The sequence below is a fragment of the Zalophus californianus genome, chromosome 4 (genome assembly GCF_009762305.2).
Source record: "Zalophus californianus isolate mZalCal1 chromosome 4, mZalCal1.pri.v2, whole genome shotgun sequence".
In the NCBI taxonomy this organism is placed as follows: domain Eukaryota; kingdom Metazoa; phylum Chordata; class Mammalia; order Carnivora; family Otariidae; genus Zalophus; species Zalophus californianus.
Genome location: NC_045598.1, coordinates 45541808 through 45566543, shown reverse-complemented (window position 1 = coordinate 45566543; position 24736 = coordinate 45541808). Strand labels below are relative to the sequence as shown.

At 36.5% G+C, this 24736-nt stretch overlaps 2 protein-coding genes across 5 annotated transcripts in view; one reads left to right on the top strand and one right to left on the bottom strand.

The window, feature by feature from the left end:
• The window catches only part of FYB2 (FYN binding protein 2), a 131699-nt gene extending 128541 nt beyond the window's left edge, over window positions 1-3158 (top strand). Inside the window, exon 20 of the mRNA XM_027569484.1 lies at window positions 141-3158. Within this exon, the coding sequence (XP_027425285.1) occupies window positions 141-162 (22 nt within the window). The 3' untranslated portion in view covers window positions 163-3158. The remainder of the gene's footprint in view (window positions 1-140) is intronic.
• Window positions 3159-9636: 6478 nt separating this feature from the next.
• PRKAA2 (protein kinase AMP-activated catalytic subunit alpha 2) overlaps window positions 9637-24736 on the bottom strand; it is a 76720-nt gene continuing 61620 nt past the window's right edge. For 2 of the 4 annotated variants that reach the window (XM_027605119.2, XM_027605100.2), the window contains 3 exons: window positions 19681-20185; window positions 18132-18258; window positions 9637-16903 (listed from right to left, as the gene is read on the bottom strand). In XM_027605119.2, the coding sequence (XP_027460920.1) occupies window positions 16665-16903; window positions 18132-18258; window positions 19681-20185 (871 nt within the window). In that variant the 3' untranslated portion in view covers window positions 9637-16664. Of the gene's footprint in view, window positions 16904-18043; window positions 18259-19680; window positions 20186-24736 lie in introns of all 4 variants that reach the window. The other 2 variants (XM_027605111.2, XR_003521989.1) reach the window with 2 other exon arrangements.

The following is a 24736-nucleotide window of genomic DNA, read 5'->3' as shown; positions in this document are numbered from 1 at the left end:
CTGAGAATTACTCTGGAAGAGACTTTATTCTTGTGTCTCCTGAGTATAGCATCAGACTTCTCTACAGAGCATAACGATCAAATTGGGTAAGAAATCTGCCACTCACTACTCTGCTGGCCTCTACTTTTCTGTTTTCTCAGGAATCAAGGCTGGTCACCTTAGGAAGATCAAGCTCCAGTGGTCTAATCTGAGACCTCAGTACTGCCTCACCTCATGTTCAGTTCGCTGACGTCAAATGGGATGGTGGGATCTGTGGAAATGGAGAAGAGAAAAACAAATCCTCCACCACATTCAGATGTTGGTTTTACTCCTAAATGGTTATCTTTCAATGTCTATGTCAGTATCTGTTTCACTGCTGGCTCAAGAGAGTGTGAAACAGTGTGTGTTAGCATTTGAGCATTTATTTAATGAGCCATAGCCAAAGTTGGAAATCACGCCTTATGGCACCTAGGCAGCTGTGCAGATGGTTAGTTTGCTTCTAATATTAGTACACGACTGTTTATAATTTCTAGAAGATGTTGTGCATTTAAATTGGGTGTAATTCTGAAAAGTAAATAGTGTAACCAAGGTCTTTAAAATACTCAGATTTAAAGCATAATCTTAAAATGTAATTATGGCTCAGTCTATAAGTGTCCTCCTTTATCGAAAATATCAGACAAATGCTGTTCAATATTGGCTTCTTTTGGGAATAGGATGCTGAAAAGTAATTTATTCCTAAAGGAAGGGCCTAAATATATTTAACACAATTTAAATAATATACATATGCTGTCAATTTAAAACATCCTGTTGTCCAAAGAAAAATAATTCTACGCCTGAACACCGAGTCAAATAGAATTAAAGAAAAAATAAAAGCTGTAAATAACATTCTATTTTTACATGCTGTGCACTGCCTATCCATGAGATAAATTCTACAGAGGCATACAGCTGTTTTAAAATATGTTGGCATTTTCAACACTGAACAATTTTGCTCCATTGTATTTTTTTTTTTTTAAGATTTATTTATTTGAGAGAGCAGACTCTGCGCTCAGCGTGGAGCATGATGCAGGCCTCTATCTCATAACCCCAAGATCACTATCTGACCTGAAGCCAGGAGTCAGATGCTTAACCAACAAGCCACCCGGGCACCCCTTTGCTGTGTTCTTTAGCCTTCAAGGGTGTGATGGAATTGGTCCCATGACCTCATTCTTTATACTGTGAGATTTTTTAAATTTTATTTTAAATTAACATACAGTATATTACTTTCAGAAGCAGAGTTCAGTGACTCATCAGTTGCATGTAACACCCAGTGCTCATTACAACACGTGCCCTCCTTAATGCCATCACCCCCCACACCTCCCCTCCAGCAATTCTCAGTGTGTTTTCTATAGTTAACAGTCTCTTACGGTTTGCTGTGAGACTGTTTTTTAAGCTTCTAGGTACTTACCAATAAAAGCCAGGCAGCAGAAGTATTCACACATGAAAGGGGAATATGGCAGAATACAAGAACTCTAGGCTCGTTTCATCCCACGAATACATCATCCTAAATACCCCAGAAATTGACCTGAAGACTGGCAGAACAAACGCCACAATTAAAGGTAGAGAACAAGGTAGAAAGTACAGAAACACAGCTTGGGAGAGAAATGGATCATGGCCGCTGTGGTGGGAAGGGAACCACAGTTGTCTGTTGTCAAAAAGGGCAAGATGAATTCCCAGAGAAATTGGCTTGGAATGGGAGTGGAGCCAAATTCCAGCAGGGCTTAAAGCCTGGAGTTTTAAAGGTCAGTGTGCTTGGCTCTGAGACAGCATGGAGGATACTGAGGCTGCTCTTGGAGAAAAGAAGAGTGTGGAAACAGCCATCTGAAGAGTATCTGGGGCACACAGTAGGGAGGTTAGTTGCTTAGCTCTAAGCATGTCTCAGTGAGACAGCATTCAGGGCAAGACCCCTCCAGGAACAAAGGAACTGACAGGTGCCATTTCCCTCCCCTCCCCTTCAGCATAAGCACAGAGCCACCTGCAGGAACCAGCACAACTCAATACTCACTACCTACCTTGCTTACACCAAGCCCCACCTACCCAAGCTCCGGAAGAACTACTTTTCCTAGTCCGCTCAGTAGGGTGGCAAGTCCCATCCCCTAGAAGACCAGCCCAAACCCCTGGCAACACCCCATCTCCCAACCTGGGAGTTTTGTGAGACTTCAATTCCAGTGGCAACAGTGACAGGTCTCATTTCTAGTTAAAAACACCACATTCAGGCCAGGGCCACAGCCCACAAAAAGCAAAGAGAGCCTCTGCAGACAACTGGCCTGAAGATAAAGCAGCCAGAGCTGTGGAGACACTCCCAGAAGTGCCAGGCCTGGAGAACAGGGGATACTACACTGCAGGATACTATAGGACTTCATAAAGCTATTACCCTCAAGAATAGGAGATGTAGCTCACTTTCCTAACACAGAAACAGGTATAGAGACTTAGGCAAAATGAGAAGAAACAAGAATTTGTCCCAAAGGAAAAAAAGGACAAGCCATGGCTGGAAATCTAAGCAAAACAGATACAAGTAACATGCCTGATAGAGAATTTAAAGCAACAATCATAAGGATACTCACAGGACTTGAGAAAAGAGCGGAGGTTATCAGTGAGACCTGTAACACAGCAGAGATAAAGGACTCAATAAATGAAATGAGAAATATGCTTGGTGGAATGAACAGCAGGCTGGAGAAAGCACAGGAATGAATTAATGACCTAGAAGACAGACTATGGGAAAGTAATCGAGCTGACTACAAGAAGAATTATACAGACTTAGGGAACTTAATGACTCCATCAAACATAACATTCATATTATAGGCGTCACAGAAGAGAGAGAAAAGGGGGGTAGAGAATTTATTTGACAAAATAGCTGAAAACATCCCTAATCTGGAGAAGGAAATAGCCACATCCAGGAGGCACAGAGAACCCCCAACAAAGCAGATCTATACCAAGACATATTGTAATTATAACTCTTAAAAGCAGCAAGGCAAAAGACTGTTAAATACAATGGAAACCCCATGAGGCTATCAGTGGATTTTTCCGCAGAAACTTTGCAAACCAGAAGAGAGTGGCATGATATTCAAAGTGCTGGATGGGAAAAATCAGCCAAGAATACTCTAACCAGCAAGGCTATCATTCAGAATACAGGAGAGAGAGTTTCCCAGACAAACAAAAACTAAAGGAGTTCATGACCACTAAATCAGCCCTGCAAGAAATATTAAAGGGGACTCATGGATTGGAAGAACAAATAATGCTGAAATGTCTATATTACCCAAAGCAATCTACACATTTAATGCAAACCCTGTCATAATACCAACAGCATTTTTCACAGAACTAAAACAAACAATCCTAATATTTGTATGGGACCACAAATCCCAGTTAGCCAAAGCAATCTTGAAAAAGCAAAGCAAAGCTGGAGACATCACAATTCCATACTTAAAGTTATATTACAAAGCTGTAGTAATCAAAACCGTAATAAAAACTGACACAAAAACAGATACCTAAATAGAAAACCCAAAAGACTCCAGCAAAAAATTTGCTAGAACTGCTACAGGAATTCAGCAAAGTCACTAGATATAAAATCTATGCACACAGGCCAGATGCATTTCTATACACTACCAATGAGGCAGAAAAAAGAGAAATCAAGGAATCGATCCTATTTAACAACTGCACCAAAAACCATGATATATCTAGGAAGAGACCTAACCAAAGAGGTAAAGGATATGTACTCTGAAAACTACAGAACACTTATGAATGAAATTGAGGAAGACACAAAGAAATGGAAAAACATCCCACGCTCGTGGATTGGAAGAACAAATATTGTTAAAATGTCTATGCTACCCAAAGCAATCTACACATTCAATGCAATCCCTATCAAAATATCATCAGTTTTTCACAGAGCTGGAACAAACAATCCTAACATTTGTATGGAACCAGAAAAGACCCTTGAGTAGCCAAAGGAATGTTGAAAAAGAAAACCAAAGCTGGTGGCATCACAATTCCAGACTTCAAGCTGTATTACAAAGCTGTCATCATCAAGACAGTATGGTACTAGCACAAGAACAGACACACAGATCAATGGAACAGAATAGAGAACCCAGAAATGGACCCTCAACTCTGTGGTCAACTAATTTTTGACAAAGCAGGAAAGAATGTCCAATGGAAAAAAGACAGTCTCTTCAACAAATGGTGTTGGGAAAATTGGACAGCCACATGAAGAAGAATGAAACTGGACCATTTCCTTACACCATACACGAAAATAGACTCAAAATGGGTGAAAGACCTAAATGTGAGAAAGGAATCCAGAACACAGGCAGCTACCTCTCTGACCTTGGCCACAGCAACTTCTTGGTAGACAGGTCTCCAAAGGTAAGAGAAACAAAAGCAAAAATGAACAATTGGGACTTCATCAAGATAAAATGCTTTTACAGCAAAGGAAACAGTCAACAATACTAAGTCAACCTACGGAATGGGAGAAGATATATGCAAATGTCTTATCAGATAAAGGGCTAGTATCCAGAAATCTATAAAGAACTTATCAAACTCAACACCCGAAAACCAAAAAATCTAGTCAAGAAATGAGCAGAAGACATAAACAGGCATTTCTCCAAAGACATACAAATGGCCAACAGACACATGAAAAAATGCTCTGTATCACTTGACATCAGGTAAATACAAACCAAAACCACAATGAGAAAAAAAAAAAACACACAATGAGATACCACCTTATACCAGTCAGAATGGCTAAAATGAACAACTCAGGAAATAACAGATGTTGGCAAGGATGTGGAGAAAGGGGAACCCTCTTACACTGTTGATGGGAAAGCAAACTGGTGCAGCCAATATGGAGGTTCCTCAAAAAGTTAAAAATAGAACTACCCTATGACCCAGCAATTGCACTACTAGGTATTTAACCAAAGGATACAAACATAGTGATTTGACAGGGCACATGTACCTCAATGTTTGTAGCAGCAATGTCCACAATAGCCAAACTATGGAAAGAGCCCAGATGTCCATCGATGGATGAATGGATAAAGATGTGGTCTATATATACAATGGATTATTACTCAGTCATCAAAGGAATGAAATCTTGCTATTTGCCATGACGTGGATGGAACCAGAGGGTATTATGCTAAGTGAAATAAGTCAGGCAGAGAAAGACAAATACCATACGATTTCATTCATGTGGAATTTAAGAAAAAAAAACAGATGAACACAGGGGAAGGGAAGGAAAAATAAGATGAAAATAGAAAGGGAGGCAAACCATAGGAGATATTGAACTCTAGGAAACAAACTGAGGGTTGCTGGAGGGGAGAGGAGGTAGGTGGGGAAAGGGATAATTGGGTGATAGGCATTAAGGAGGGCACTCAATATAATGAGCACTGGGCGTTGTATGCAACTGATGAATCATTAAATTCTACCCCTAAAACTAATAATACATGTTAAATAAATTGAATTTAAATAAAGAATAAAAAAAGAAACAGACACATAGATCAGTGGAACAGAATAGAAAATCCAGAAATAAACCCACAATTAGAAGGTCAATTAATCTTCCACAAAGCAGGAAAAAAACATCCAACAGGAAAAAGACCGTCTCTTACAACAAATGGGTGTTGGGAAAAATGGACAGCAACATGCAAAAGAAAGAAACTGGACCATTTTCTTATACCATACACAAAAATAAATTCAAAATAGACTAAAGACCTAAATGTGAGATCTGAAACCATAAAAATCCTAGAAGAGAGCACAGGCAGTACTTTTTCTGGCATTGGCCATAGCAACTTTTTTCTAGATATGATCCTGGGGCAAGGGAAACAAAAGCAAAACTTAACTATTAGGACGACATCAAAATAAAAAGCTTCTCCACAGTGAAGGAAACAATCAACAAATCTAAAAGGCAACCTACAGAATGGGAGAAGATATTTACAAATGACATACCTGATAAAGAGTTGATATCCAGAATACATAAAGAACTAATAAAACTCACCCCCCACCCAAAAACCCCCAAATAATCCAATTAAAAAATGGGCCAAAGACATGAACAGACATTTCTCCAAAGAAGACATACAGATGGCCAACAAGGAACCCTCAGGCACTGTTGGTGGGAATGCAAACTGGTACAGCCACTATGGAAAACCATATGAAGTTTCCTCAAAAAGTTCAAAATAAAATTACCATATTACCCAGCAATCCCACTCTGGGTATTTACTCAAAGAATACAAAAACATCAATTCAAAGGGGTACATGCACCCAATAGCCAAATTATGGAAGCAGCCCAAATGTCCATCAATGTCCATCAACTGATGACTGGATAAAGAAGATGTGGGGTGTGTGTGTGTGTGTGTGTGTGTGTGTGTGTGTGTGTGTGTGCATGGGCGTGTTTGGGTGTGTAGTGGAATATTACTCAGCCATAAAAAAGAATGAAACCTTACCATCTGCAATGACATGTATAATTCTACAGAGTATAATGCCAAGTGAACCAAATCCGAGAAAGACAAATATGATTTCACTCATATGTGGAATTTAAAAAACAAATGAGCAAAGGGGAAAAAAAGAGAAAAACCAAGAAACAGACTCTCAGCTATAGAGAACGAACTCATGGTTACCAGCGGGGAGGTGGGTGGGGGGATGGGTGAAATAGGTGATGGGGATTAAAGAGTGCACTTGTCATGATGAGCACAGGGTGAACAAAAACTTAAAAAAAAAAGTATTCATAGAGTTCAGAGAGGAAAATAGGTAGAAAATTATAAAAACAATGATAATGAACAAGATATGAATGAAATGCCTAGAAGATTTAGACATGTTTTACAGATAAAGTGACATTTCTGCTTGGACCCCTCTGAACTAAATCTGCTACTCAATGAGAGGCAAGCGCAGCCCTCCCCACACTCCGAGAAAAGACCTGTCTGAAGTGCACGGTAGAAGGTGAGGCTAAGTATGGCCTGTGGGCAAGGTGGTTTAAGTGAGAGAGACAGGCTAAGCAGAGACCTTTCCTGCAACAATCCTGTCCAATAGAATAAGAAATTACGATTCACTCTTGCCACCTCATCACATGGTCTCTTGTTCTAATTTAGTAGCTCAGGTCTAAGCCTCAATTTCCTCAGTAAAACAGTGCTAGTAACACTCAACTTGTCTACTTCACAGTGTTGTAACCAGGCTGTAATATAATAATATAGATAAAAATGTCCTAAAATCCTCAATATGTAATACTGTATAAATATTATTTTAATACCTGGCCTTTCTGTAGTTGAAAGATGTTAGAAACAAAAATATGGTTTTGACATTCAAATCTTAAGACTTGAAAGAATGGTTGGGATATTATAGGTAAACTGAGTATTTTCTATGTTTTTAAAATATGAATTATTTGGTCTAATAGAAGCTAGTACCTAATTACTATGTATTGATATGAAATAGGTTTTTAGGAAGAAGAATTGCTTCTATCCATTCTATCTATAATCAATGTGGTTATATTTCTATTTCACTAATGTCAGCCGCATTTCTTCCATTCTTTAAATCCTAGCATTCAAACTAAATTTCTCACTGATGTACCAGGTTTTTTAATGTAAACACTGTAATATTGCTGCTGTCCAAGCAGATGCCATCTGTCTTCTAGAAACCATAACCTAGCATAATACTTAAAGATGGACTATTTTGATTTTGTACAAAAAGATAATACATATCTTTGTATATAAATTATAATTCTATATAATCATATAATATATACCAATATAAATAGACAACAGCATTCAAAGGAACTTGATCCTAACAGAGGCTAACACTGGCACACTCCAATTCATTTATAGGGCCAGACCTCCAGCAACCTGTAAACATGTACCAACAAAACCTTCCCTTCCTCCTTTTGAGTGCCTCTAGTGAAACACTTGCTCCTCCAAGATGACAGAGCATTCCCTTGACCAGGCCCTCTTCCACACATCTTTAGAACTTTTAAAACATAGATTCTGGGGCACCTGCATGGCTCAGTTAAGCGTCTCTCTGCCTTCAGTTCATGACCCCAGGACCCTGGGATTGAGGCCCACATCAGGCTCTCTGCTCAGCGGGGAGCCTGCTTCTCCCTCTGCTGCTCCCCCTGCTTGTGCGTGCATGCTCTGTCAAATAAATAAAATCTTAAAAAAAAAAAAAAAAAAAACATAGATTCTAAGGGAAAAAACAGGAGGAGAAAACAAGGAAAATATAACAGCATTCCTAGGAAGTGCTTGTTTTGGGGTAAAAGGGTAGGGATGATATTTTCTTCAGTTTCTTCCAGCGTCCGTTTTCTTTTCAAATTTCCCCACAATAAGCATCCATACCCATGCAATTTAGGAAATAAAGGAAAAACATTTTAACTAATAAAAACAAATCTCTTTAAAGTTTGCATAAAGCAAATTGAAATCATTACTTATATATGTTTTAATGAAGGTTAGAGTAACAATGTTTTTTAGATAGTTTCATTTAGATAAGTATGAATGGCGTACCATTATAAATACATAGGCTCACATCTACATTGTTCATTCTCTAGCCTAGGCAGCCTTTAGTGTGACTTTCTACTGCTAGTCTGAGGTCTTTTTCCTTCCTATTCTATGGCTATGGTAAACAGATTTTTTTCCTCTGTGATCTTTATGCCCTGGTGTTATTCTTGTAAACATGTGACTTGGCAAATGGGACTTTACAGATGAAATTAAGGTTGCTAGCCTTAAAACCGAGAGATTATCCAGGTGAGCCCAATTTAATCACAGCGGCCCTTAAAATCAGAAGAGGAAAGCAGAAGAGTCAGCCGCCCAGTCAGAGAAATGTAGTGACAGAAGAGGCAGGAGAGATTCAAAGCATGAGTCCCCTGTTGCTGGCCTTGAGGATGAAGGAAACCACAGGCCTGGGAATGATGGTGGCCTCTAGAAGCTGTAAATGATCCCTAGCCAAGAGCCACGAAAGAAATGGGACTTCAATCCCACAGCAGCATGGAACTAAATTCAGCCGATAACCTGAAAGAGCCTTGAAACAGACTATTCCCTAGAGCCCTACCCTACCAGTGATTTGGTTTTCAGCCTCGTGTGACCTGAAGAATCAACACCGAACTTCTTACAGAACTGTAAGATAATAAATTTGTGTTAAGTCACTAAGTTTGTAGTAATCTGCCATAGCATCAATAGAAAATACAATGACTAAAGTTAGAAACCACAATGTATGACAAAAGTGGTATGAATTCTTCAAGGAATCTTAGGCAATCATTTTCTACAAAAGCTTTCTCTGTAACTACTAATTGACATGTAGAATATTAGCTTAATGACTGAGCAGAAACAAAAATAGCTTTCACATTAACCAGAGACTTTAATTTGATTTTGTGAAAAAAGCTTATAAGCAATCAAGCTGCTTTTCCTCTTTTGTGTTTGTTATCTATAAGCACGCACAGTGCAAATATTAATCAGGGAGAACCTGTAACTATGAAATGCTGTGTAATTCAAGATGACATCTTTACCATGTGGTTACTGGAAGACAGAGCCTTCCCACCAATCATTTAACACCCACAAAAAATATATAACAAACAAAACTGAAATTTGAATCTATGGTTATTAAAACACAAAAGCATTCGAAGTCGGGGCTTTTTTCCTTTTTCCTGAAATAAATTATAAAAAGTGATCCCAATTTCAAAAGTTTTAAAAACATTTTAATAGATATGTATCAAGTGCTTCAACAGGTGAATATGGGGAATTTTCTTTTTCAAAAATAGGCTAAGAAAAAATGAACGCAGGATATTCTTGAAAATTTTTTGACTAATTAATATCCAATCTTACATTTTCTTATGATTGTCATGGCCATAACCTAATGGCTATCAGCTTTCAGTTTTATTTGTTGAACTCAAAATCCACTGTATGATATTTAAGCATACATGACAAAGAACACAGGCATTCTTCTTAAAACAATATTTAGATTACTCTGCTTAGAGTTCACAGTTCTCTAACAATTTTACATTAAACACACAAAACACTGTACAACCAGATATTTGTGAACAGTCTTGAGAGAAAGCTGTATTTTGGTACATTAAGGCAGCTTCAGCCAACATTTTAAGAAGTTCTGAATATTTGTTGCCACAAAAGACAAGTTCAAATTTGAATATTTGATATTTTCAAGAAATTTTAAGTCACTTAAAATAAGAAAAGCATTATTTGTGAAACTGTGGTCTCAAAACGTTTTTACCACTATATTCTTACCACATGAGACTTACCTAAAATCAAGATATTCATCCTATCAGTATCAAAGATTTCTATTAAGAAAAAAAAAGGAAGGGATTTACCTTAAATATGATGATAAACCCTGTATTTAAGTGAGGGCCTTCAAACAGTTACTCACACACATCTGTGAGGTAGGTTATCGTCCACATTTTGTAGATGAGGAAATCCAACCAAACTGAGAATCAATTCCAAATTAGATTTTTGTTCTTTGCTCTGCATTATTTCTTGCCTTTACAAACATTTTAAAGGGTTGAAATGTAAAGACTGTTAATCACTGCATTCATTTTAAAAACATGAGAAAGCAGCCAAAATTTCACCAAAGTGACTTAAAAAGTGAAGCAACATAAAAGGAAAAGAAAAATACATCCAGTGAACAGCTTCTGACAGTGATAGGGTGAGGTATGGCCAAAGGAGCTTGAAAAGCAAACAGGCAAAAGCAAACAATGTAACCATTTGTGGAGGGCAGAACTAAGGAAAAATGAGAGCAATTAGAAAAATGACTTCAGACAAATTTTTGACTAATTATTAATATTCCTATAATTTGAGAAGGCACAATTAAGGTGTTTTGTTTAGAGCAATAGATTTTTGTTTTTGTTTTTCCCATTCAGGAAAATGTTATTCGTCTAGAAGAACGGCCTTTCTTTGTAACAAAACTTAAAAGGGATTTTGAGCTGTGAGAAATAATGCTTATAAGCAGCAAAAAACTAACTATGTAGTTCTCCTTGGTTAGAACATTCCTATTCCTCCTTGAAATTTTAAATCAACACAAAGTAGTTAACCTTGTCAAAACTCTGTGTCTGTTCAGAAAAGTTTTCATGCTAGGATAGTCCTACAAATACTTAAGCTTTTTTTCCTAGAAAGAACACACTACTCTGGGGTTTCCTTAATTGCACTTTAAATGTAATTGAAATTTACCTACCTTGCTTGTCCAAATAATCATGAGCTACTTCCATAAAATCTAAACTGCTTTGGATATAAAGAATAGTTACCCAAAGCCCCATCACAGTCATGGCTTACAAACTGGCACTGCTCTGCAAGGGTGGCAGTAAACAGGAACACTGGCTGACTAAGTTAATACAGGCCCACAGTCTGGTAACTTCTAGACCCAACCTGATTCTTATCAGGTTATGGCTGAAAAAGTTTAATTAAAACTCAATCCAGTCTAGACTGTGAGTCCTGTTCTTTATGCTATTACTGTACAGTTGCATCAAATCCATCAAGATTATATGTGGAAAGGCTAGTAAGGATGCCTGCAACTTGTTTAAGTAACATACCATTTTTAAAGCTCATCAAACAAATTACATTTCAAAGTTCTATAAGATTTGGGAGACTGTCAAGCCAACAATAAGTAGTTTGTGAACAGAGATATACTCGATGAAAACAGTGTTTATCTTCTAAATACCCATACAAAATGAAAAATCATCAATCTGCATATGAAATTTAGATAAGCCCAATTCAGATAACAGTCAAAAACTATGATAATTTAAGACAGGGGCTGGGGCTAGTTTTACTTTTTATAAAAGACTATGCTACAAGGATCATGTAAATAAAATTAAAGAATCATGCCTAAAAGTTTCTTCAGTATTTTATAAGCACCCTCAATAACTCAGAAGTACTTATAAATATCAGTATGCTAATCATAAATACTTCAGATAATTTTATTTAGTACAATCAACCGGTTCAAATAATTAAACTAAGAAATATACAGTTAAGACTAAATTATGTCACTCTAAGACTTGAAAGCAATACATCTGTGTTTATCTTTATTATCTAACCCTCAGATGTTTCGGTGATTCAGACTGTTCTCCCCTAGAGGAAGGTGGCATAGAAAAAGCAGTGATCATCGCTGAATACTTGTATGCCATTAAAGCTTTATGAAGAGCTTTGTGGTCCTGCTTCCTCAACTGGAAAATGGTTATACCTCACAAGGTTACTGAAGTGTATTAACTAAGTTAATAGATACGGTCTCTGGATCTAAAAATCACTATAAAAATGTATGGAACACTTCCAATACTTCAAATTAGTAATATTTTGCTTATGCCAAGTGCACATGTTTTAATGTGTTTGGTTTTCTGGATGATTTTTGCCATTTATATTCCAGAGGACAGCTGTATTTAAATTTTTTTTTCAAGTATATACCTTTAAAATGCCTCACCAAATACAGAACATTCACACTAGTATAAAATCTCTAAATATATAAAAAGTGAACACTGATACAAATCACACGAAAAAGCAAAGACAGAACTTTAAAGCTTTCAAAGGTACCTCGGAGGCCTTTTAGACTATTCCTCCCACTTTAGAGGTTACTAACTGAGGTCCAACATAGGTGTGACTTACTAACCAATTGCACATATCCCTCATCCAGAATTTCTAATACAGCCTCTGAGAACTATTATTAAAATAAATTACCTTCCCTATTTAAAAAGTCACAGAGTGACAGAATGAGCAGGTAAAGAAATGCCAGAGTGAAAAGGTGGAGTTCTTTAAAAACAAAACCAGACAAAACTGTGAACATGGTTAGCATTTAGATATTGGGATTTCACAGCCAGTAACAGGATTTAAATTATTAACCAGTGAATAGACAAACATACTGTGTCTGTGGTAGGCACATTCTAAGCTTTTATATTTTATAAATGGAAGGTACAGTGCTTATATTAACTCAGTATACTGCACATTAATAGAAGCTACAGATAAATTCAAATAGTCAAAAAACCTGTAACAGTTGTCTACGATTATTTCCTCAATTATGTCTCTTCTAATATAAAAAAAACAATTTATGTTCCCTGAGTACAAACTGGCTAGAGAATAAGAAAAAGTAAGCCCACAATTATGTAACTGTCATGGGAACCCTATTCGCAGAAAATGGAGAATTGTCTGTAAAACATATAGCCAGTTCCCTGACAGAGAAATACTGGTACTTCCGATTAATTTAGGATCCTAGTATAGACGGCTAATACTAAGGAGTGCAAACACTTGAGGTTACAAAAGTGTGCCAAAAGTTTGTTGATCAAAACAAAAACCCGACTTGAAATAGTTTGCCTACCTCCCTATTCAATTTGTTATCTGTTCCTACGTTAAAGATTCCAGGAATTAGATCTAAGTATGGTGTCCTGTACTTAGAAAATGTTCACTGACTATACATTTTGAAAGTGAGAATCAATGTCATAGACTCACTGCCCACAGAGCCGCAGAGCCATAAGCATTAGTCACTAATTTCTTAGGCCTTTTTTTACAAGTAATCTGGTTTAAGGTGTTTCAGCTATCCATTAAACACAACAAAATAAATTTTGCTCCCAAACAATACCACAACCTGATTAAGAAAATCAAGGTGCTATGAAACACATCACGGACATACGAAATTCTGTTTAGTCCAGCATTTGCTCAAAATGAGTATGTCCACAGTTAAAATGAAATTTTTCTGATTCTGAACCATATTCTCTACAACTGATAAGAAAAGGTATCTTAATTCTCTTCTTCCCTATGTTAATTATAATTAATTACATATGTATTATTATATATGTAATATATGTATTACATATATAACTAATTATAGCAACCTTGGACAATAATTTTCCTAAAATAGTATTTTCCAAATTTGCCTTTTCCCATGGGATATTAAGCTTAACAGTAGTTAAATTAATTTGGGCAAAGCAGGGTTAAAGTTTTCTTTTTTTCACTGAAGCACTTTTCAAAGTCTTTAATGCTCATATCCATTTTCATCCTCAAGCAGGAGTATGGCATATAACATTTTCCAAACTTGCTCAATGGACTCGTTTTTCAGCAGAGCACCTCAGGGATACAGTGCGGGAAATGCTACTATAGAACCATATGGAGTCCATTTCCATGATTTAGCTAAGTCTTTATAACCTAATAATAGAAGCTCTCCTCTAAAATCTTAACTTGAAGAAATTCTTCCCACCCAAGATCTAACAACCACATACCACATCCACAATTAACCAGCTTACAAGACTGAAATGTGGGCATTTAGCAACTAATTCTTTCCCTCTTTCTGCCCATTAGTAACAAAAACCTTTGACAATGTTCCAGCCCCTATTATGCTGGACTGAGCCTCCTGAAATCTTCTCTATATAAAGCAATTTACTATGCCTTCTAGATTCAGAGTAGCTATACTTTAAAAACATAAGCATCCAAGAACCAAAATTGCAACCCTGGTTCTCCTAAAATTCAACAGATAACCATCAAAATGTAGATATTCACAAACACTGGCAAGAATGAGAAAACAGTATATAATATTTTTAATTCTCAATAAACATGATAATCACCAATATAAAGTAATTTTTATTCGGCTAACAAAGCTAAAATGCTACTGTATTCCTTCCTTGCTGTTGTTTCTCCACCTTCAAAATTGTTAGGGATTTTGTCATTGGGGATAAGGAATCATCAGATTAATTCCTATTTATAAGGTCAATCATAGTCAAGCAAATATTATGAGGTGGCCCTGTTTTTCCCAAAAGAGGTATTTACACGTTTGGAGAGGTCAAAATTATGCCCTATCTATAATGCACAGCAGGACTGCTTATCCCTAGAAAAACAATCACAAAAAGTACCCTTTGGTGCCACTAGATGGCAATCTTTCAAAGGTTTAAACTTAAAACAGTTTAATGCAAACCCACCCTTTTTCCCAAATTGGCAAGCAAAGATTCCTTTTGATATTAAGAAGTCAGACTTAAAAGTTACTTAACACCATTTTTAAAAAGTTCTATAAACCAATATGATGTGACACACCGCAAACTCCTGACTCAAAACTACTTAAAGACAGATATGCTTATCTTCCATAAACATAAGAGAAACTTGGCCAAAGATTTTCATTTGCTTCTTGGTAGAAAACATTATTTTTGGCAAAGAGAAACCTGTTTTCAAGAGCTTAATCTTTTCTAGGGTAAGTCAGGTGAATGAGAGTGTTAATTATAACATATTAAACATAAATAAATACAAATTAGATAAATTACACATAATTTAAAAATTAAATACTTTCACTAAAGCAATATAAGCAATGAGCTAACTCTGCTGTATACAGGTTTCTTTTTAATCTTTAAAAAAAAAACCTGCACGAAGCAAAACAAAGAAACTAATTTTCCTTTAAAAGCACTGGTGTGTGAATACATATATGTATATATGTAAACAACACATACATTTATTCAAGAGAGATTTTTTTTTTTTTTAAAGGTTTAAGGCTTCCCTATCCTAACAGCCTCAACAGTGAAGGTCACAGCCTAACAAGCTTTGGAAGTACACAAAAGCCCTTAGGGCCAAAACAGTGTTTTCAAACTGGATGGCTAGCAACCAAGATATAGAACAAAGAAAGGGAACCAGAAAGATTTAAAAGCTAAGTCAATCAGCCACCAAGGATCAAACAACAAAGTAAGTGGTGGTGGGAAGGTGGGGGAGAGGGGTGGCTGTGATGACAAACTTGAACTTCAGATGAGGAATTAGCATTGTGGGATGCAGGGGGACATACGCACACACTCCCCACCACCACATACATTAAATCAAAGATAAGAGTTCTCTTTTAAGGGACTGTTGATATTTTGCTTTGTTTCATTTAACTATTTTATCATGCTTGGTAAAATACAAAAATAAATAGAGCCAAAAAGAATTTGAGAAAGGTAGTTCTGAAGGCATATTTTAAAATGATGTTAAGTTTTTTAAAAAATGTTAAGTTTATGAAAAACACAAAAATTGTTCCAATTCCAGATGTTCCAATACTGAGTAGAACACTGAAGACTCTTAAGATAAATGTTATTCAAGGAAATCTCGAAATAAAACCACTAGCTGGTTATAAGCTGTTTTTAATGAACCTGGAAACCAGTTACCTGTTTCAGGACCACAGCCCTTCTATTCAACACTAGGCAGTATTTGCAAAAGCTAAAACTACTAGAACTTGGCTTCTGAAATTTTGGGGGCCAGCCTTTAAGGCTTCAACATTTAAATATCATCTTATTAATGGCTGTTTTTTGTTTTTTGTTTTTTTTATCTTGTGCAAGAGAACTGGGTGCATAAACACAGCTTAAAGCCTGCTGAACTTTAGGAAATAAAGTGGATTTACCTACATTAAATAGTTAAGCAAAGAGGTGTTGCCAAACCACCCTTTGATGAGATGATTCACCAGTGAAGGTGTATTAATCATCTGTAGTGAACTCACAATTTTAAAGTAACAATAATCTTCATCAATGTTCACCAATTAAAGATACTGCCTCTATAAATTTATCATAGGCAAAATAGAATTACAGATGTCTACAGGTAAATAAAATGTCAGATGTTTTGTTTTCAGTAATTTCAATGGCATTGACTGTCCCCTGGAAATATACATGACTCTCCATCAGTATTCCAGAGTATATGATATCCATAAGTAAAATAACAATTTCAAGAATCTATCTGATTTTCACAGTGCAATAACAGAAAGAAACTAGAGAAACATCATCAACGGGCTAAAGTAGTGATCAGACTGGCACACATTTCAAAAAAATCCATGGTGTGACTGCCTAGGCGGGGTGGAACTGAAGACAATGTGTTTCCGGTCAAAGAGCCAGTGAGAGAGCCAGAAAGTGAATGGCTCTCCGCAGTTACAGAATCAAAACTTGATCTTGGTCTATGTAAGCCAGCAGCAGAACAGGAACGCTGAGGTGTTGAAGAACCAGACCTCTGCTCCACCACCTCATCTGAAATGGATGAAAGAAGAGCAATTTATATGAACGGTATATTTGCCCAAGTCCTATGAAGATGCTACATTCAGAAAACTGAGTAAACATATCTGAACAAGCGCAACTTCACAGATGTCATGTTTCAGAGTTTTAAGAGCAGGAGTGGCAATACCCCTTTCCTCCCACAATTATAACAGACATCACTCATCAACCACAACACTAACAGTCAAAATGTCACCCCTAAATCCTTCTCAACACAGTATTTGGCGTCAGCCTTGAAATCAAAACTGATATCCCATTTGAAGAAAGCAGATCCCTGAAGGATATCTTCTTGCAGCATATTAACAAAAAATATCATTAAAATAAAAATAAAAGTTACCATTATACAGTGGTTCTGAACCTTCAGTACACACTGCCTGGGAATGGGGTGAGGAAAATCTTGTTAAAAATAAAGATTTCCAGTTTCCCAGGACTCACCTCTAGAAATAAATTCTGACTTGGTAGATCCGGGGGTAGTTCCCAACAATCTGCATTTTAATAAGAACGCTAGATAATTCTGATGATGGTACTTCTGAAGACAGCCAGTGGTAGCTCAAGAATAAAATTTAACTGTTGTATTGAAAACAACTTCCCTAACTCTGAACTCAGTTCTCCTCTGGTTCTATCCAGCACCTGACCCCTGGTTTACTGTTTTTATCCCACCTGGGCCTCTGAACTGAACAAGCATATTTGGTTCATGGGAGTTTGACTTCGGCACTCACTAAATACTTAGATACAACCCATACCTCCCTGACTCCTTCGTCTCCTGAATGGCTGGGGCATCAAAATCCAACCTGAATACAGGGAGAGGCTCATTTGGCCAACCAGGATGAGGGAAGTTGATGAATGGAGAAGTTTAGATATTACAATCCTAACAATAATAAAATATGAATGAAGAAATGTGACAAAGAACTTAACATCCGGCAATTTTAAAATTGCCTCCCTGTTATTCCTTACTTTTGCTCCACAGCCAACACTCCAAGTGAGTTTTTTATGCCAAGGAGGCACATCTTTTGGAGAGGTGCTGGGTTAGAGAAAGTCCACATCTTCAATCCTTTTCACTTCACTTGCATTTTTAGTTAACTCTAGATTACTTAAGAACCAGTATAGAAGACCTACCCACCATGTCTTTGAGATGATTTTAACATCTTGTCAACTAGTGCCAAGTTTTATCTTCTCAGGGCTCATGCCTGCATAGCTTCCTTACCATCAATGCTTTTAAAGTCCAAAAGATAGCTTCTATTGTCAACCAGGTAAAGTTGTAAGCTCATTTTCACATAATTGCCAGTCACTGGATTTTTTCTTCTTACACGAAGATGGTATGCATTCACTACCTAAAATGTGAAATCTTTTTTAAGGAAAAATGTTAAAAAAACAAACTACACAATATCCCCCTTATGTTATTGCAAAGAATATCAAAAGAAATAATGGACAGAGGTGGGGTAGAGAAGGAATTCCTGAATGATCTTTTTATATTACATGACAGTTTAGTATTTATTTAATCTCCACTAATAGTATTGTCTGTGCAGATCAACAGAAATTTAAAGGGAACTCAGAGATTATATACAGTCTAGCCTTCATTCTAGCGATGCCTCTGCTCTCAAATGTCAACAATAATTCTGGTCACCCAGCCTCAATTTGAATACCTTTACCTATTAATATGGAGTAGGAGGAATAAAAGAGAACTAACATGTTAATGGTTTGCATTAGGCAATATAAACAGGTACTGTCACAAAACTTATGTATCCCAATAATCCTGTGAAGAAGTATTATTTGCCTTTTGAAGAGAAGAAAACTGCAGCTCAGATAAAGACGATTCTGGGTTTTCAAAACATCTATCAAATGAGTTCCAAATTCTTTTCTGTATGAAATTTTAAAGACATTAGTGTCTCTCTTAACTAAATTACTTAAGCAAAGGGGGATCTGGTTTTTAAATGGTTTTAAGGAACTATTATCTTGTTTATTCATTTCATGTACAAATAAAATGGAAATGACAGATGTTTCAAACATGTCAAATGAATATATACAGGGTATATTTGAACATTTTTAAAAATTCTTCCTTTAAAAATACATTCATAATCCTCAAGAAAGGAACAAGAGTGAAAAGATATCTGAAATGAGAAAAATGCTTTCCCTCCCACATATACTCAAATAGAATTGCAATGAATTTGAGCACTATTTAAAAAAAAAAAATTGGGGGCTAAGAGTAAGAAAAATATACATAACCAAGGATTAAAAGCACTAGCCAAATAAAAGATTTTTTTAACCTAGAGAAAGGTACTTGTTGATTGAATAAATATGTCCTGATGGTATCATTTGTATTGACCCCTAGCTGTATAGCTAGTGGGAAAAAGAAAAGAGAGAAAAGTAAAAACATAGCATCTTCAAAGACACATGACTTTTTATTGCTATGATGCAGGTGGAAATAGGTGGACTATTTTCTCAGGTGATTTCAGGTTGAATACTTTCTGTTTCTTGGCCAAGAATGCTAGACTCAATAAAAAAATATTGTAGGTCCTCAGCACCAACAATTCTTCATGGTTTCAGAATTTTGTTTAGTATTGAATGCACTTGGTATTAATGGAAAAATGGGGTTTATGATTCAGAAGCATCAAGACCACTAAATTTGTATCTAAATCAAAAACAACTTTTTTATTGACCTAAGTACTCAACTCAGTAGATCAGAGCAGCTTACTATACAAAAAAACAAAAAAGCAAACTTTTACAAATGATCTTAATATACTACAATTTCCTACCTTCCATTCAAAATCCAGCTGCTTCATAGCTCGGTAGACTTCAGCCATAATGTCATACGGTTTGCTTTGACTTCTGATTCCAAGATGCCACTTGGCTTTTTTCACAGCTAAAGATTTGGGCTTAGTTGTATTCAGTGCATCCAATGGACATCTCGCTTTAGGGCTGTCTGCTATAAGAGGTGGCATCCTTTCTGGATGAGGTTTCAGGCCTGGGGGAATATGCATGGTACTATCATCCATAAAAGAACCAGTTGGGGGACTAGAGGCGAGGTAGAACTCACTGGCTTGGTTCATTATTCTCCGATTGTCAATGATAAGATGATAAGCCACTGCAAGCTGGTCTTGAGGGTCACCACTATATAAACTGTTCATTACTTCTGATTCTGTACACTCAAATTTTTCACACACTTCTTTCACAGCCTCATCATCAATGACGTTAGCATCATAGGAGGGGTCTTCAGGAAATAAGTAACTGGGCAAATCTTGTTTAAACCATTCATGCTCTCTAGGAAAAATACCACAATACACTATTGTAAGAACATGCTTTGGCAAGTCCCAAATAATTTAGACATGGGGCAATAAAATATAACAGAATCAGAAAGACCTGTTCTCTGTGTGACCCTGGATAAGTTAATTAACCCCCACCCTTGAATAACTATGATTATTCAGACTTGGGTATTTGGCTGACATTTTCTGAAAAATTAGTAAAATGAGCCTATCACTTCAAAGGAAACAACTGGCAGTACTTTTTTGCCAATGATAAAGTTCAACCTTTCAAGCAAATTTTTAGAATTTTATATAATTTGTATCTGCCTCCATGAGTTTGACAGCTTCCTACTACTCAAAGATTCTCTAATAACTTTATAATGATAAAAATCAACATGATTTCTAATACTTTATAATGAACATGTCACCAATTGGAAAATCTTTTTAACTCAATAACCCGGTTACTTTCAAAATGACCAAGGCATGATGTTTCAGAATCATACACGGGTAAAATATCCACAAAACACAAAAAAACACAATGGATTTTAATGTAATAAAATACAAAAGTACACCGAGATGTTTTCTCATTTGATACTGTAACTAACAAGTTAAGCTTTGGCTTAATATCAAAGAAGAATATCCACAACTATCTGAAAGACTGTTAAAATGTTCCTCCTTTTCCAATCACTTATTTGAGTGGTGTCAGATTTTCCTCATAGACTGCAACTAATACAACATATTGCAACAGACTGAATGAAGAAGTAGACTAAGAACCTAGCTGCTGTCTCTGAGTAAGGCCAATACTTAAGAGAATTTGAAAATGTAAAATAATACCACTCTTGTTACCATTTTTTAGGTTATTTTTCATAAAAGATATGTTATTTAGATTAACAATGTAGTAGCTTTACTGCTATTTTTAAGTGAATTAAGTGTTTTTTTTAAGTTTCTCAGTTTTAATTTCTTATATGATAAATATTAATATAACCTCATTAAAAAACACAACTCTTGGGAGGCCTGGGTGGCTCAAATGGTTAAACGTCTGCCTTCGGCTCAGGTCATGATCCCAGGGACCTGGGATCGAGCCCCACATCGGGCTCCTTGCTCAGCAGGGAGCCTGCTTCTCCCTCTCCCTCTCCCACTGCTCATGCTCTCTTTATCTCTACGTCTCGAATAAATAAAATCTTTAAAAAAACAAAACCCACAACTATTTGGAATCCTCAATTTTAAGACTTGTAAAGGAGTACTAAAACCAAAAAATTTGACAATCAGTCTCCTAAATCTTATTTTCTCACACTCCTGGGCCTTTGCACTTGATGTTACTATTGCCATCCAAGAACTTCCCACCCCTTTTCATCTAACATGTACTATTCCTTCGAGACTGCACAAGCATTGCTACATGGTAGAACCAGGCACCCTCTAAGCTAAATTCAGATCAATATATATTTTGCTTGAATGCTTTCTATTGACTGATTGTCTCACTTATGAATATTAACTAAGGGTATACTGTGGCAAAAAGACACTCCTCCTCACAGAGATTATATCCTAAGCTAAATACAGATAAAACAAATATTCACAAAAATAAATATATGGTTTCAAATATACAAATATGAAAATCCTGTGATAAAGATTATAAGAGGAAAACACAGGGTAAAATAAGAATATATAAATCAGAATGACAGCCATGTAGTTAGGGAAGCTACTAAGTAATATTTAAGCAGATATCAGACTGATTAGAGGTCAGGTGGGAGCAGAGAGCTAGGAAACAGGTATTCCCAGCACAAAAAAACAATGTATGTGAAGACTGAGACAAGAAAGAGTTGTGCCATATTCCAGGAACAGGACTGAGGCCACTATCCTGAAAAGAGGAGTTATAGGTTGGAGGGGCAAAAGCTATCAAATATTTCTGAGAGCTATAGGCTAGAAGAGAGATTCTGGGACTACAATCTATGCTTGATGAAAATCACTGAAAGACTTTACAGAGACGGGGGTGACATGATCTAATTTGCATTCCGTAAAGATCATCTTGCTTGTGATATGGAAACTGAAAAGACAAAAATAATGATGATGTTGATGATACTGGTGAAATAGTCCAAGTGAGAAATTATGGTGTGCCAGGCCCTGAGAAGGATACAAAGATGAATCTTCTACCGCTTCTAGTAGATCTTTCTATTTTAACACTCACACTTTCTTATAGGTGTTGATTTTTTTCTTAATCTTACCCACCAAACTCAGAGCTCCTTGAAACAGGGACCATGCCTTATTCGGCTGTATTCCACTACCCAACACAATGTAAATGTTCAATAAATGCAGAATAATAAATTAATGATATTTTATGTATTTGTCATTTATTTAATGTGTTTATTTCCTGTATCATACTAAGCACCAAAGGCTTAGTAATAAAAATGTGATATATTAATTTTTTCAACAGAAACAGAAGACATTATATATCTAACATTTTAAAAAATATTAATGACAAATAGGGAAGCTGAGCACTTCTGAATGAACTCCAAAAATTCACTCTTACATGAAAGCATTCAGACCACTAGCAAAAATCACCAAAATCAACTTTTCCAGAACCCTGGAAATTAACCAAAAGCCTGCAACAATCTGAGAAGTATTTACTCAAGAAAGTAGCTGATCTCAGTAACAACAGTGAGATCTGAGACATTTTAAGTTGCCCTATATCCATCTCCCTTTCCCTATTTCTATGGTAGCCTTGAAAACCAACAGTCTCACAAAACCAACAGTCTCACAATCATGGTAGCCCAGAAAACCAGCAACCTAGCAACCACTAAGGGGGAGATAGGTTTAGAGTTAGAGCAGAATAGGTTCAGAATTCTCCAAAAGTCCTATCCTCAAAGAACTGTCATTATTTGACATGTCTGGAAGTTCCCTGGAAATCTCCATTTGGCAGGCCTTGTCTTTTTCTGACCTGATTCAGAGTTCCCTCACTGCAAATAACCTTCTCCCCAGGACATTTGTCAAAACAACCAATGGCAACAGTGACATCCCAGCTGCCTAAAGAGGCAGTAAGAGTTGGAGCAAACAAGAAGCTAACCAAAAACCTTAAAATGAAAAGTTCAGGAATAGGAGTTCCACTGAGGTCTTTGAAATACTCTTGATATATTCCTGGGACTCAAGAAGGCCATGCACATATGCAGGGCTGTGTCCTTGCTCAAGAAGACTCTCATTTCTAATCACTGGCTGACTTTGAGGCTCTCTGCTAATGCAGAGTGAAGACTAAATCAGAGTTACAAGCTTCTCTTTGGAGCAATGAAGACATACTCCAACATGCACACACAGTCACTCAGCAAAGGCTGGGAGACTTATTAGATCAAGGCATTTAAGGAAAGCTCTAATAATAAGATGACCATTAAAGCTAACTAATCAGAGATTTCAGTGGCCAACCATGACAAAGAGTACAAAATTTGTGGAATTAGTTTAGTAAAATCACTAACAAAAGGAACAGCAACAAGAATTACAAACTCAAGGCATACACCCAAAAGAAATAGGAACATGTGACCATAAAAAACTTGTACATGAATGTTCATAGCAACATTATTCTTAAGAGCCCAAAAGTGGAAACAACTCGAATATCCATTAACTGATGGACGGATAAACAAAATGTTGTATATCTGTACAATGGAGTATTTTTAAAGAATAAAGGAATGAAGTACTATACATGCTACACCATGAATGAACCCTGAAAACATGCTGTGTGAAAGTAGCCACACTCAAAAGGCTACATGCTATAGGATTCCATTTATATGAAATTTCGAGAATAGGCAAATCCATAAAGGCAGAAAGATTACTGGCTTCCAAGGGATAAAAGGAGAGGGAAATGGGTAATGACTGCTAATGTGCATAGAGTTTAAGGGAATTAGAAAATGGTGATGACTGTACAACTTCGTGAATATACTAAGAACCAGTGAATTATACAATTTAAAGGGACAAACTTATGGTATGTGAATTATATCAATAATATAAATGAATGTTTAAGAAATGATAAATAGTGGGGCGCCTGGGTGGCTCAGTCGGTTAAGCGTCTGCCTTTGGCTCAGGTCATGATCCCAGGGACCTGGGATCGAGCCCCACATCGGGCTCCTGGCTCAGTGGGGAGCCTGCTTCTCCCTCTCCCTCTGCCTGCTGCTCTGCCTGCTTGTGTTATCCCTCAATCTCTCTGTCAAATAATAGAATCTTTAAAAATAAAAAAATAAAGAATGATAAATAGGGAAATAATCTAAATTTTTATTTCTAATTCATTCACACAAAGGGCCACAATTCTTTACCATAAGAAAATTGCCAATTAAAAAGTCATACTCAGCTTTTGTTTTCAGGAGTCAGTTTCTGAATTAACTCTATCAAGATAAGCAGTAACCAGAATGTTTATGAGGGTTCACCTGAGTCAAAATCAGTTCATTTCCCACGGGTTACTACACAGCCATCAGAAATTAAGTCTTTCTATCACTATTACCTGATACTCAATTTTGGTACTTAAGACTAAATGACTTAAATGAGTTATGGAGACACATGAAAATGAAAACACAATAATCCAACATCTTTGAGATGC